At 46.7% G+C, this 15,283-nt stretch overlaps 1 protein-coding gene across 4 annotated transcripts in view; it reads right to left on the bottom strand.

Moving 5' to 3' along the window:
• LOC119972768 (sorting nexin-31-like) overlaps positions 1–15,283 on the bottom strand; it is a 149,741-nt gene that overhangs the window by 117,113 nt on the left and 17,345 nt on the right. For all 4 annotated transcript variants that reach the window (XM_038810113.1, XM_038810109.1, XM_038810112.1 and 1 more), the window contains exon 3: positions 12,149–12,266. In XM_038810113.1, the coding sequence (XP_038666041.1) occupies positions 12,149–12,266 (118 nt within the window). The remainder of the gene's footprint in view (positions 1–12,148; positions 12,267–15,283) is intronic.

Consider the following 15,283-nt stretch of genomic DNA (forward strand, 5'->3'; position numbering starts at 1 on the left):
AGGGGGGGACGGGGGGGGGGGGGGGGACTTTTTTTTTCTTTTTTGTGTTAAGTAGGGGGGTTTGACTTTGTTTTGTTGTAATTTAAATGTAAATGTAGGGGGGGGTTAAAATGTTTGTATTTTGAAAAATTTCTTCAATAAAAATTATTTTTAAAAAAAAAATGCTGGCAGGTGGGTACGGGCACTCTTAGTGGCAGCCAGACAATGTCAGAGGCCCAAAAGGTTAGCGCTAGCAGGAATCAACAGATGACAGTTCTAGGAAGACGACCAGAGCTGGGGAGGCCCAAAAGTTTCCTGGTGAGATTGAGAGAAGTGTTCCTGCTCTTCCTCCTGGTAAACCAGTAATTGCGACAGAAATTTAGTTTTGTTTTTCATATTAACCTTTCAGGTCCGTCTAGGGCCTCCCACTTCTGTGATGACTTTCCCCAATTTCCGGAGCTAAAATTGTGCTATACAAGTCCATGACTTCAGCATGTTAGGTAGGCCCAAATTCAGCTCGATTAGAAATGGCAGCTTGCTGTGCAACTTCCCCCAGATCCCCCTCACGTGGTCATTTTGACAAATCATTGAACCCCTTCGCATCATCAGGCAGCCTGGGTTATAATCGAGGCTTATAATTGTTCATTCCTATTAGACAAATGTTACAGACATAAGATGACAGATGTAGCCATGGGCTGGATTCCTCTGTCTCGCCTGCTGCAAGATCGCCACGGGCGGGACGCGGACCACGTAATGGTCCATTGACCTCAGTTTCCGGTTGCCGGCGTGACGGCCGGAAAATCCTGCCCACGATCTTTAATGGTTGAATCATCCAGATTGAACTGGTTTTATAAAGACTGGAAATGCACACTTTTGTCAGCTTTAGAAATTTCTGTATATCACAGACTTATGAATGATCATTAGACTTACAGTAATAATTGCAAGCATTGCCAACATTAATTTGGCATAATTGCAGTTCTATATACAAAGACCTCTTGGGTGGAAATAGATATAGCAAGGTTTTGGTCCACTTTTTAAACGGTTTACCATCTTGTCACAACAGTGAAATGGCAATACACCAAACTTAGTATTTGCATAATGTAAAATTATTAACGGGGAGGAATTTGTTCATGCAGTGCCATTTATGTTGATGCTCCAAGGGCAGGCAGCAACAGTGGCTGTTATTTGAGTAAAGCATCTTGAATTAAATAATTGTCTGCCCCCTAGAAAATCAACACAAGTCTGCGCAAGACCGCCAGAAGCGATGCTACGCAAACAAATTTCACCCATCACCCAAGAAATCAAAAACGCTTCAAAATGTACTAATGGCAAGCACTGTATTCCTCCGATTTGATTTTATTCTGGATAGATTTACAATGAGAGATCTGTTGTTTAGCTGCTGGTGTAGTGTTGTAACACTTTCCACTTAATAATAATCTTTATTGTCACAAGTAGGCTTACATTAACACTGCAATGAGGTTACTGCCAAAAGCCCCTAGTCGCCACAATCCAGTGCCTGTTCAGGTACACAGAGAATTCAGAATGTCCTTGTAGGATGATCAAGAAAATACCACATTTACCGCTTTCTAATGTGTAAATTTATTTTTTTTAAAGGGACATTTTTAACCCCGTGATGCTCTATCCCATTCGTTCCACACAAATACTTTTGAAATTCCAGTTCGTTGGAGATGCTGGACTGCGTGTGGAAAGTGCTTTGGTGCTGTAAGGATATATTAGGATGAAGCCAACGTCACAAAAGACATACTGGTTGCACAGTATGATGTAGCCATGCTGGCCACGCAAAATGGACACTGAGCCAAACTAAAATGGAAGGCTGCTGGGAAACAGACAGTTCAGCCAGAACAGCAGTCTGCAAAGAGCAGTTTGCATTCTGCAGCAGCAGAAACCAGTTTGGGCTCAGGTGAAAAGACCTTAGCTAGGTGCAAATGGCAAAACGCTTTGCATGCTAATGAGGCCATCAGACTTGAACACCCACACAATAGATACATTTGGTTCTGAATGGACACATTCCAATCAAGACCCAGACATCGAGGCACCAGAAACCTCCAAACAAAAGGACATAAGAAACGCCCCCTCCATCACGGAGACCCCCTCGCATTGGGGAATTAATCCAGTATCGATAAGAAATTGATCCAATAGGTAGAGCCCGCCCGAGAAGAGGGAAGGACAACGGAACCCCTATAAAAGATAGGGACCTCGTGTTGTCCGGTCTGTTACACCCGTGCTCCGGCCCCGACTGACACCTGGTATCCTGACTCCAGCCGTTGAGCACCAGCCGCCGAAACCGTAAGTTCAACGCTCGCTACGCGATCCAAGCCCGCTAGACTCCCAAGTACCAGAACGCTTGCTGAAGGCTGCAGACAAAACCAGGACGAAGGCCTCGTTCTCTGACCTTGCCTGTTCCTGTTAGATAAGTATTCTGTTTGCTTATGTTTAGTTGTAGCTTAGTCTCTTAGTGTGTGCATGAGTATTTATTATTAACTGTATAATAAATATTGATCGTTTGAACTTGACTAATCGGTGTATCGTCTTTATTACTTTGAACTTGACCTTGGAATACTTGTGACGTTGCCTATACGGCAGCTGGCGACTCCAGAGCTAAATAATTACATAGAACAGAGCCTAGCAGTGTTAAGCACACGTCGAACTCGGAGGCGTGTTAATACACTCCAATAAACGCGTTTTACGCCCATAGTAAAACGTGCAACATTTAGTGGCGACTCCGCCGGGACCCTGTTGTAAGTGGAAACACCACAGTGTCCAGGACCCTGAAATTTGAATTAGAACTCCAAATTGCAGAGAAAGAAAGAGATCACAAGTATTCAAGGTGTTCAAAATAATAAGCGAAATTCGGAAGTGTGTTTTAGTGCATGCGTACTAACAGGGCTGTAAGGTAAAACTGAAAGCTTTTTGTTGCGACAAACTTTCGGTAGTTTTGTGATCGGAAAATAGCGTAAGCCGTACCCTTTTTACGAAACACCACCCCAGCAACCCCCTGTTCCAAATTATAAAAAGAGAGTCAGAGGAAATGGCCATGCAGGCAATGGAACGTCTGATGGATCCAGCAAAGTTTGTGGTCGCAGCGACCAGCAGCAGTAGCAGAGTAGGCCAGTGTCCCACGTGGGAGCTGGAACTCCGCAAATATTTACAAGGAAAGGGATGGCCCCTTTGGAAAGAGTTTTGTGCAAATGAGGAGACAGGTCCCGGAAGTATAGGTCATACTTGGTGGGAGAACCTCTCTCAAATACACAAAAAGAGTTTAGGTAAAGCACGCAAGCCGATGGCGATTGTGTCCTGCTTGGCACAGTTGCGAGGCGCAGAGGAGGTCATCAGGACGCTCCGGACAGATTTAGAGGAAAGGAACCGAATGAGTAAGGTCGATGTCAGGGACATCGAGAAAGAAAACCTGGAATTAAAAGGGAAGTTGGCAGAGAAGGATAGAGAGGTGGATGATGCCAAGAGGGCTCACCAGTCTTGTCTAGCTCATCTGAACAGTTCCCAGACCCAGTATGAGAAAGCCTATCAGGACGTGCAACGTGCCGTTCTGATAAGACAGGAATCGGAAAAGCAGGTGGAGGCATTGCAGAGGCAATGTTCCGATCTCAAAGCAGCTTTGAGAGCACTCCATGCTGCAACGACCGAACAAAGACAAAGCACAGTTGACCACGCGAAATGCAGGAAACAGATTGCGGAACTGCAATCTCTGCTTTCGGTGCAGAATGGCTTCCAAAGCACCTTTGGAGCTCAGTTAGATGGGGAAAACGCCCCAGATTGGCAGGAATTAAGCGAGACAGCGCAGCGTTATGTTCAGGGAACATGTGCGCCCGCAGCTCAGCAGAAACGACAGGCACCCCAACCCCCCACAGCTCAGACCATAACCGCACCCATGAATCCCGTAACCACACAGAGGAAAGCCGAATCAGAAGGCGCCCCAGACATAACTTACACCACCCCTTTAACAGTAACCCAGCTAAGGGACGCTTGTGAAAAGATCACTCCGTTCCTCCCCACCGTAGACCCCCACCAGTTTTTCGCTAAAGTAAAGCAGCAGGCTACCATGTACGGCCTGGATGAGAGAGAGCAGGTTAAGCTCACCGTGCTGAGCTTAGACCAGAGTGTAGTGGCAGCCCTCCCCGACCCACAAAACGTGGCAGGAGGCAGCCTAGAGGAGATGCACACTGCCATTTTAGATGCCATCGGGTACAATAGAGGTGACCCCGTAGAAGGATTGAATAAGTGCAGGCAGAAGAGATCCGAACACCCCACAGCATTCGCAGGAAGGCTGTGGATTCATTTCAGCGCAGTTTTCGGACAGCTAGATAGAGCGCATTTAACCCGCGAAAACATGGTTAAGTGGACGCGCACAATTATCTCACACGCAACAGAAGCAGGACAGAGCGCTTGCAATAGTTACGACCCCTCAGAAGAGGCCCATAACGAAAAATGGGTCCTGAAAAGATTGTCCCGCGCTTGGGAGCAATCGCTTCAGGCAAAAGGAAAGGTTAGATCCCCAGAAGAGGCTCAGGCTGCTGCAGATATCCAAGCAGTCAGAGAGCACCAGAAGCCCGCATGGGTAAATGAAGGTAAGAGCAGCCCACAACAGAAAGGACAGGAATGCTATAACTGTGGACAGTTAGGGCATTGGGCTAAAGAATGCCAAGCACCCCAGCGATCTCAGAGAGGCCAGCAGACAGGCACTCTGAACCGCAACAAGGCAAAACCCATCCACAATGTAGCAGTACAGTCAGGACCCACCAATGTGGACGAGACGAACTGACGGTGTTCGGGCTCCCCCACTTGGGTCTGTGACACACTATGGGACTCATCAGGGAGGCCCGTAGTCACGGCAAAAGTAAAAGGGAAGCCCATAGAGTTACTGTGGGACACAGGAGGATCCCGCACCACCATTAACTCCACAACCACGGCACACGCAGACACGTGGCCGACCACCTCCACCATCACACTTAGCGGGTTCACCGGACACTCGCAGCAGGGACATATCACAGCACCCGTAGCGATCCAGCTAGGGAACATTAGCACAAGGCACCCCGTAGTTTTAGTAAATCTTCCCCGGACAGCAGAGCACATCCTGGGGATAGATTTTATGAACGCTCACAGCTTGTCGTTCGACCCAGTGAACCAGTGTGTCTGGCGAATGGCGAGATCAGACAGAGCACCAGCCACCCTCACAGTAGGAGACTACGCTAATCGGATTAGCGCAGTGGGAGAGTACTCATTCGACCTGACTACACTCCACACCGACCGACAAATTAAGGCCCTACTAAACAAACACAGGACAGCATTTGCAAGTCACCGTCATGACTGTGGCAGAATGACTGGACAAGTTCATGTTACCGGACAGGACCCCCGACCGCAAAAGCAGTATAGATTTCCCCTCGAGGCAGAGGTGGAAATAGAAAAGGTTATAGGCAGCTTGTTGGACCAAGGTGTACTGAGAACGGTAGCCTCCACCAACAATGCCCCTATTTGGCCAGTGAGGAAGCCCGATGGATCATGGCGTCTGACCATCGATTATCGGGAACTCAACAAAGTAACCCCCGCAGTAGCCCCAACGGTAGCTACTAGTCCCGAGACCATGCTCAAGCAGGGTCTCAACGCCAAGTACTTCACGGTATTGGACATCAGTAATGGATTCTGGTCAATACCTTTGGCAAAAGCGTGCCAATACAAATTCGCATTCACTTTCAAACTCAGCAGTACACGTGGACATGCCTCCCACAAGGATTCCACAATTCACCCTCCATTTTCCACCGACAGCTGGCAAGTGGATTAGAAAAATTTTCCCGACCCGATTGTCTGGTACAGTATGTAGACGACCTACTACTGCAGACAGACACAAAGGCAGAGCACATTTCGCTTCTGGCCGAACTCCTAGAACTCTTAACTGAAATTGGCTGTAAAGTTAACCCGAAAAAGGCCCAAATATTGGAAAGTAAAGTGATGTATTTGGGATCAGTCATCACGCACGGCAAACGCGAGATCGAATTCAAAAGAATAGATTCGATTGTCAAATTGCCCCTTCCCCAAAATGTATCAGCCCTCCGGTCGTTTTTAGGACTGGTTGGCTATTGTCGGAACCACATCGACGGATTCGCGACAAAAGCCGCCCCACTTTCAGACCTCCTTAAGAAAGGAGCCCCCTGGGAATGGCTTCCGCAGCATACAGGCGCTGTGGAAGAGTTGAAACGAGCCCTTAGTGCAGCACCCGCGCTGCTAGTCCCCGACCAACTTTCACCGTACGCAATAGAGGTAGCTAGCACAGATCTGACCCTCTCGGCCGGGTTGCTTCAGGAACGGCACGAGCAGCTAAGACCAGTGGCTTATGCCTCCCGACTGTTAGACCCGGTAGAGCAAGGATTTTCAGCCTGTGAGAGGCACCTCCTTGCTGTCTTCTGGGCAGTGCAGTATTTCTCATACATCACCGGACTCAACCCCATTACTATTCTGACCGAACATACACCCACACAGCTACTACTAGACGGTCGACTGAAGGACGGTTCAGTTAGCCAGATTAGGGCAGCTAGGTGGACCCTACTTTTACAAGGACGGGACATTACAGTGAAACGGACACGCACACACACATACTTAGCAGACAACCTCCAATACCCCGGACAGCCCCATGACTGTGAAATTGTAGCTCCCCTGCATAACACAGGACCCTTTTTAGCCAAAACACCCCCCAGGAAGATAGGGAACCCGAAACAAAGCCCCCAGCCCACAGACACGTGTGGACCCTTGAGGATTTATGTAGACGGTTCCTCCACAGTTTTAAATGGTGAGCGTATCACAGGATGCGGCATCTATGTAGAGGACGCGCAGGGGCGCGCTCTCGAAGAGATAGCTCTTAAGTTACCAGGTCACTTAGGCGCGCAGGCAGCAGAGCTAGCAGCCATAGCGTACATAGTGGACCACCCCGATTCTTTCCCCAGCCCAGCAGACATATATTCAGACAGCTTATATGTCTGCAATAGCCTAACAGATTTTCTGCCCCTGTGGAGGACACGAGGTTTTGTCTCCGCAGACGGAAAACCCCTTCCATCAGCCCCCTTACTCCAGCATATCCTAGAGAAAGCGAAGGACAGGACCTTCGGCATAATAAAAGTAAGAAGCCACCATAGGTCATCACCCCCTGGGAATGTAAAGGCCGACGCATTGGCTAAGGCAGGTTCCAGGAGAGGACACTTATGGACCCCCCCAGCTAGCGCACCAGCTAGCGCCCCTGTGAGCGCAGTCCAAGTCTCACAGACTGATATTAAAGATCTCGTGGCAGCACAAAAACAGGACGGAGACCTCAGGGAGGTTTTCAAGGGAAACTTTGTGCCTGCTTACGAGCACTTTAAACACGCACTGACCACACATGAGGGTGTGATCATTAAGGACCAACTTTATGTGGTCCCACAGCAGGACAGGAATCAGATGATTGCCTTGTTCCATGACGGACACGGGCATCAGGGAATTGATGCAACAACGAGGCACCTCAGGCAACTCTGTTGGTGGCCTAATCTCAGGAATGATGTAACGCACTACATAGAGAATTGCCTGATTTGTGCTCAGAATAACCCGGAGCGGTATTCTAAGAAAGCACAACTTCGGCATACTCGCCCAGTTAACGGCCCTTGGACAAACCTCCAGATCGACTTTATAGGTCCATTGCCCCCTTGCAGGAATGGCTATAAATACGTTCTGGTGGTGATAGATACCTTTACCAAATGGGTAGAGGCATTTCCCTCACGAACGAACACAGCTAAGACAGCTGCAAAGATCCTGACCCACCACATCTTCACGAGATGGGGTTTACCCCGAAGTATCGATTCGGACCAGGGATCTCACTTCACAGGACGGGTCATGAGGAACGTCCTGACAATATTCGGAATCAAACAGAACTTCCATATTGCGTATCATCCACAGTCCAGCGGGATTGTGGAGCGCATGAATCGGACCCTAAAAACTACCCTTAGGAAAATGGTTCAAGAGAACAATTCCACATGGGATTCAGTGCTCCCATTTGCACTTATGTTCATAAGGAACACTGTCTCCACATCTACAGGATACACACCACACACACTCATGACCGGACGCCCTATGAAAGGTACAGAATTCCTTTTAGGACTGGACATGACAAGCCCCGAAGTGACGGCCCTCACACATGAAAAGGCAGTTAAAGATCTAGTTGAGACTGTGAGGTCTGCACAGCTCGCAGCCGCAGTCCAGCTAGGGAAACGCCGACAGCAACGGACTGCCTGTTTCAATAAGACCGTACACACCACAGAATTCCAGGTTGGGCAACAGGTAATGTTATCTGTTTATAACCCCAGCAGTTTTTTGGCTCCAAATATTCCGGTCCCTACTCAATTTCGGACAAAATTAGCCCCTCCGTTTACAGGATAAAGTATCCTAATGGGAAGACCGCGTGGTTCCATATAAACCAGTTAAAGGCATATGGAACACAGGCCAACCATGCTCACCATGTCCTGCTAGACGCAGCAGAACACTTCACCCCGCCCACCAGAGACACTTTTCCACCATCCCCCTCACAGACCAGTTCATCCACGGACTCGCCCACGACTCCGCCCCCAGACCACTACAGACCACGCCCCGACACGCCCACAAGCTGCCACAGCAGAGACAGTAGGACAGACACTGACTCTGAAGACAGCGACACCACACAGCCATACAGCCCACACTGCACCAACTACGACCCCGACTCCAGTGACCCCATGGAAGTCACTTACCTCAAAAACCCCGAACCACCACCCGACCCCGACTACCCCGACAACACACTCGACGCCACACAATGGCACAGGGACAATTCCTACAGACTTGTCCGCAATGACGAAAGTGACCCCCGGTCACACAACTCCAAAATTGCATGCCTGATCCACACAAGGGTGTGGGATCCGGGAGAGCAGGACGACACGGTGTCTGACTCCCGACACGGCAACCCCTTTGTGACCCTGTTCACAGAGGCAGAATCAAAGTGAGGTGTCCAGATGATGTAAGATAGGAATCGTTTGAGGGAAACGATGTCCTTTCTGATGGAACCTGCACGTATGTTTGTCTTCGTTTTATGTTTGTTTGTTTTCAGGAATGTAAATGTTTCAGTTGGAGGATGGACATCTTCTTTTCAGCTGAAAAGATTGTGACCACCTCACATACACGTTAGCTTGTCTGCCGAAACTTCTGAGAACTTCGGTTTGATTGGAGATCCTTTCCAAAGTTGTAAGGCCACACGCCAAATAGCTTGTCCGCAGATATCTCTGAGAACTTCAGTGATGTCCTCAGTTGGAGCATCTTGGCTCCATTGTTTTTAGGTGCCCCTCTATTCGGCGAAATAGAGGCTGCAAGTCATGGTAAACACATTCGTACCCGTTTTCTCCAGGTTACTCAGGCAGTGGACAAACGGCACTGAGGACCCGCCCTGTCTGAGAACCAACCCTTGGTCAGCCAAGCTCGGGTATGGCACAGCACGCCCTACCCGGGGATCCCATCCAACTCGTACCCGTAGCGGCCCATACGCAACTCATTCGGATGTTTGTTTCCAAGTTTGTTTTCATTTTAGGTTAGGTAGCCCTTCGGCCGCCATCCCACATGCTATTTACATCCGGGAACATTCGGATGGTAAATCAGCAAAGCCTGCGAGACGGCTCGCAGAAGGAAGGATTGTTAGGTGTATGCTGGTCTTTAAATTCGCTTTTTGAAAAAAAAAATGAGGGGAGTCACAGGGTGTGACTTAGCCAGTCATTTTAAAGGGTCAATTGGGTTTTGAAAGACAGATGCACTAACAAGTAAAGGTCTTAAACTGTGTATTGACAGATACTGTGCTTGATCCCAAAGGTTTCAAAGGACGAGACAGAGGTCGAAGCCAGGATTGTCAATACCGGAGGAAGAAGGAAGAGAAAGAAGAAGAACAACAAAAGATGATGGAAGCCCACTTATTACTGTTCAATGTCATATGTATATGTGTGGAAACAAGACACGTTTCCCCCACAACCCCCACCGTAAATGTTAGTACAGCAAACCCCCAGTGCTCAGCTCTGATCAGCGAGGTTCAGACCTGGTGTACTAAATTCATGACGTGGTACTCCATGTCCTACATAATCGAATCACTGTTGGTGATCGCGATCCTCATCATCCTAGTGCAGACCCTCAGGTTGAGGAAATGGAAGAGGAGAGCCTCTCGTTCCAGCACCTCACCCATCTATAGAGTGCAATCCCCCATCTTCGGATTCCACCAAACCCCTCAACCCCTCACTGATTACAACACTCTGTAAATAAAATTCAGCCATGTATTATATTGTTCCATACTCGACTGCCGAGTTGGGAAGTGTGATGTTGTGGTGTGAATGGTTAAGGTTTAGAGTGATTAAATGTTTAAGTTAAGGTTAAGGTTAATAGTGATAGGTAGAGGTTCCCAATTGTAGTAATGCACGTCCCTTTGACATAGGGCCAAGTAGAAATGTTAGTTAAAATTTTTTTCTCTTCTTCCCATAGTTTAGAACAGAGTAGAACAGGAACTGGCAAGAGGTCAGAACACAAGGAGGCAAAGTACGTAGGTGATCCTTCACAATAGTATGATTGTGAGGATCACAAGGAGGGAATGTAGCCATGCTGGCCACGCAAAGTGGACACTGAGCCAAACTAAAATGGAAGGCTGCTGGGAAACAGACAGTTCAGCCAGAACAGCAGTCTGCAAAGAGCAGTTTGCATTCTGCAGCAGCAGAAACCAGTTTGGGCTCAGGTGAAAAGACCTTAGCTAGGTGCAAATGGCAAAACGCTTTGCATGCTAATGAGGCCATCAGACTTGAACACCCACACAATAGATACATTTGGTTCTGAATGGACACATTCCAATCAAGACCCAGACATCGAGGCACCAGAAACCTCCAAACAAAAGGACATAAGAAACGCCCCCTCCATCACGGAGACCCCCTCGCATTGGGGAATTAATCCAGTATCGATAAGAAATTGATCCAATAGGTAGAGCCCGCCCGAGAAGAGGGAAGGACAACGGAACCCCTATAAAAGATAGGGACCTCGTGTTGTCCGGTCTGTTACACCCGTGCTCCGGCCCCGACTGACACCTGGTATCCTGACTCCAGCCGTTGAGCACCAGCCGCCGAAACCGTAAGTTCAACGCTCGCTACGCGATCCAAGCCCGCTAGACTCCCAAGTACCAGAACGCTTGCTGAAGGCTGCAGACAAAACCAGGACGAAGGCCTCGTTCTCTGACCTTGCCTGTTCCTGTTAGATAAGTATTCTGTTTGCTTATGTTTAGTTGTAGCTTAGTCTCTTAGTGTGTGCATGAGTATTTATTATTAACTGTATAATAAATATTGATCGTTTGAACTTGACTAATCGGTGTATCGTCTTTATTACTTTGAACTTGACCTTGGAATACTTGTGACGTTGCCTATACGGCAGCTGGCGACTCCAGAGCTAAATAATTACATAGAACAGAGCCTAGCAGTGTTAAGCACACGTCGAACTCGGAGGCGTGTTAATACACTCCAATAAACGCGTTTTACGCCCATAGTAAAACGTGCAACAATGAATTTCCAGTAACAGCATAAATTCCTGTGACCAGCTGAAATGAAGGGTCACCAGCTGAAATGAAGGGTCACCAAGAGATTTAGTGCAGCCTTCCATTGTTCGAACCCACTGTTGCTATTATACAGAGTTGTTGCCAGCTGGATGATATTCACTCAATGAGAACCAATTGGCACAAGATAATCCATCAGTGGCTTCAATTTCAGGGCTGAATTTGAAAAATTGTTTAAAACAGGAGTGTTGAGGTATTTTTCTACTTCGGAAATTGCTGGAATACTGTTGCCCAAATTCCCGGAGCTCTCCTGTACCCTCGCCAGGTGATTATTTGAGGTAGAAATATCTGATCATGGATTGGGAACAGGTGACAAGAGAGAAAAAAAAAGTCTGTCCTCACCTAACATTCACTCATCTCCTAACTCAGTTCAGTGTCAGGATTGGAGGCATGGACACTGGCTGATATTTGTCCTCTCGGAGCCCAGACACATCAATACATGTATTTATGGCCAGTCATAACCAATTCTCTTAAGACCAGCTCATCAAGTCGAAGGGATTTTCCCGGAAATCAGTCTGATAGACTTACCTTTCTGAATATACTGCTGTAATTGAAGTCTTCTTTCTTCAGCCATAGACTCAGTCGGTGCAAGGTAATTCTTAGGCGGAAAACACGGCACAAGATTTTTCCCAAAGTAATGCCTCAACTAAAATAAATCAAAATAAATATCACTGCATTAATTCTGGTATCTATGCATACAAGCACTATAGGACCTGCACTCGTAAATGTATTGCATAACCTCACAAAATCCCACAGCGTTTTACAGCCATCAGGTACGTTGGAGGTAGAGGACATGCAGCAGCCAATTTAATGTAGAGTAAGCTCATGATAACAGCCGGGTAATCTGTCCTTTACATAAAACTGTCAATTGAGGGATAACCGGGGAGACACTCAGCTCAAGGTAGAGCGAAGGGGTCCACATCCAAACGAGAAGGCCAACGAGACCTTGGTTTGGCATCTTGACCACAAAATAGCACCTCCGACAGGTAATGGGTCACTGAGGTAGGCTGTAAGGAGAAGAGCGCAGTAGAAAGGTAGAGGAGGTTAAAGGGGGGCTTTCAGAGCTTGGGGCTAAAAAAGGTATTGTTGTGGTAGTTAAACAGTTATTCGACTATATAGTGTCCCTCACTTCACAACTGAACAGACGACACAAGTTTCAGTTCAAGAACTTTATTCAAGCTATTGCAGGGGAGTTAAAAATCCACCAGGCGGCTTGCCAGCTCCCCAAACACCGAAAACACAGCGCAATTGTACGGTTGCTTATCTTCCAAATAATATACCAATCAAAAAAAAAAAAGAGTACATTTGTTTAGGGATTATCTGTATTCATTCACAGCTAATAATTAGGATTTATAATGCATAGTATAACAGTATGATTATCCAATCACAATTTAGGCACAGACTTAATCATAATATCACCAAGCACATATTTGTCTCTACTGATCAAATAACTACTAGACATGTGTATGCTAGGAATTTGTTTTGACCAATGATGTATCAACTCCCTTTCCCACTGCCCCTTGTTTTTAGTGGACACACGAGCTACAGTTACACAATGTTCAATTGATTATGTGCGAGCTGTATGACTGCAACCTCCCTATAATTAATATAGCAAGGGTCCTTGAATGGTATATGTAGACAGTCGGAGCTGAATGTTTGCCCTACGTATTGTTTTTCATGTACGAATGATCAGTCTGAACTACGCGCATAACAATACTTTTCACTGTATCTCAGTACACGTGATAATAAACAAATCCAATCCAAATCCAAACCCAAACCAGCTGGTTTCTCATCACTAGTTTTCAGTCTTTGAGAATTTTGCAGCTAGGAATTTTAAACTGACTTTTAATTTTCAGTATAATTACCAGTAAACTTACTCCGAAATAAATCACTAAATGTTACAAATTTCATTACACATTCTCCGATTCAAACTTTCAGTCACTCTGTAAAATGAATTAATGTCCCCTACAATTGGTTATTGTTATTCTTCCCAGGTCTGCGTTGGTTTCCTCTGGGTGCTCCGGTTTCCTCCCACAAGTCCTGAAAGACGTGCTGTTAGGTGAACTGGGCGTTCTGAATTCTCTCTCCGTGTACCCAAACAGGTGCCGGAATGTGGCGACCAGGGGCTTTTCACAGTAACTTGACTGCAGTGTTAATGTAAGCCTACTTGTGACAATAATAAAGATTATTCTATCCAATATCTGGACAGACAACAGTGTGATCAGGAGACAACAAGATCTCCTGTTTCCCCAAAAGCTTTTGTCCTATCATCCAGAAAGCAAAACAGATCATCAATCCAAACGAAATGTTGCAACTTCAAACAAGCTGGTTTATGTCACTCAAGATGCACAAACGAACAGCACACAAACGAACAGCAGACAGCCTTCTAGTGAGATACATCCATGTCCTATGCTTTTTTGTGTATGGAACGAACTGTCTGCAGAACAATACTTTTCACTGTACTCCGTACGCGTGACAATCAAATTCAAATCATCTCACATCACTCCTTGTGGCGTGAAAGAAAGATTTGCATTCATATATCTCCTTTCCTAACCACCAGATGCCTCAAAGCGCTTTACAGCCAATGAAATAGTTTGCAAATGCAGTCACTTCATGATAAATAAATAATTTCATCACTCGAGCCCGCTTATTGGACTTTCACTTCACAAGTTAGCAGTCCTTTATGAATTTTGTCTGCTCAAAATAGTTTCTCCCAGAAGTGAGTTTCATGTCCATCATACAATGACACAAGGCGGTAATAAAACCATTCTCACATTATATGAGCTAGTTACTATAATCATGCACAAATGATGATGATGCATTTTGCCAGATTTCCAAGAGGCAAAATTAAACAGTACGATTAAACAAGATCACTGAAAAATTAAAAAAAGGAGCTGGTTTATATACATTGCATAGGATTGAATAAAATACTCTTTTCTTCTTTGCCCCACTATCCCCATTGACCAGCAGCTTAATCTTGTAATCATTGAATCTGGCCAGTGCTCTTTTTAAAAGGAATTGACTCACTCAACATGCAGCAGGGTCTTCTTTCATCCTCTCCGTGAGCAGGATGTTAAGGAATTTGATTCACTCATGTCCATTACTGCCACACACAGCTGTCAGTTTCAGCAGCTACCACCTGCCCTGCCATCTTCAATGACTTGCACACTTATACCCAGCTCCCTCAGATCCTGCACCCCACTTCGAGTTATATCATATATTTTATTAGTCTCTCCATGTTCTTCCTACCACTTCACATTCCTCTGCACTGAACTTCATCAGTCACCTCGCCATCGGTTCCACCAACTTCTACGTCATCCTCCTTGCAGTTTCCAATGCTTCCACATTTCGTATCATCTGCAAAACCCTCACGGCACGGTGCCACAGTGGTTAGCATTGCTGCCTCACAACTCCGGGTCCCGGGTTCAATTCTGGCCTCGGGTAACGTGTGGGGAGTTTGTACTTTCCCCACCCCCGTGTCTGCGTGGGTTTCCTCCGGGTGCTCCAGTTGCCTCCCACTGTCCAAAGATGTGCAGGTTAGGTGGATTGGCCATGCTAAATCGCCCCAGAGTGTTCAAAAGGTTAGGTGGGGTTATTGGATTACATGGATAGGGTGGAGGTGTGGGCTTAAGTAGGGTGCTTTTGCAAAGGGCTTGTGCAGGC

This window comes from Scyliorhinus canicula, chromosome 10, assembly GCF_902713615.1.
Source record: "Scyliorhinus canicula chromosome 10, sScyCan1.1, whole genome shotgun sequence".
NCBI lineage: Eukaryota > Metazoa > Chordata > Chondrichthyes > Carcharhiniformes > Scyliorhinidae > Scyliorhinus > Scyliorhinus canicula.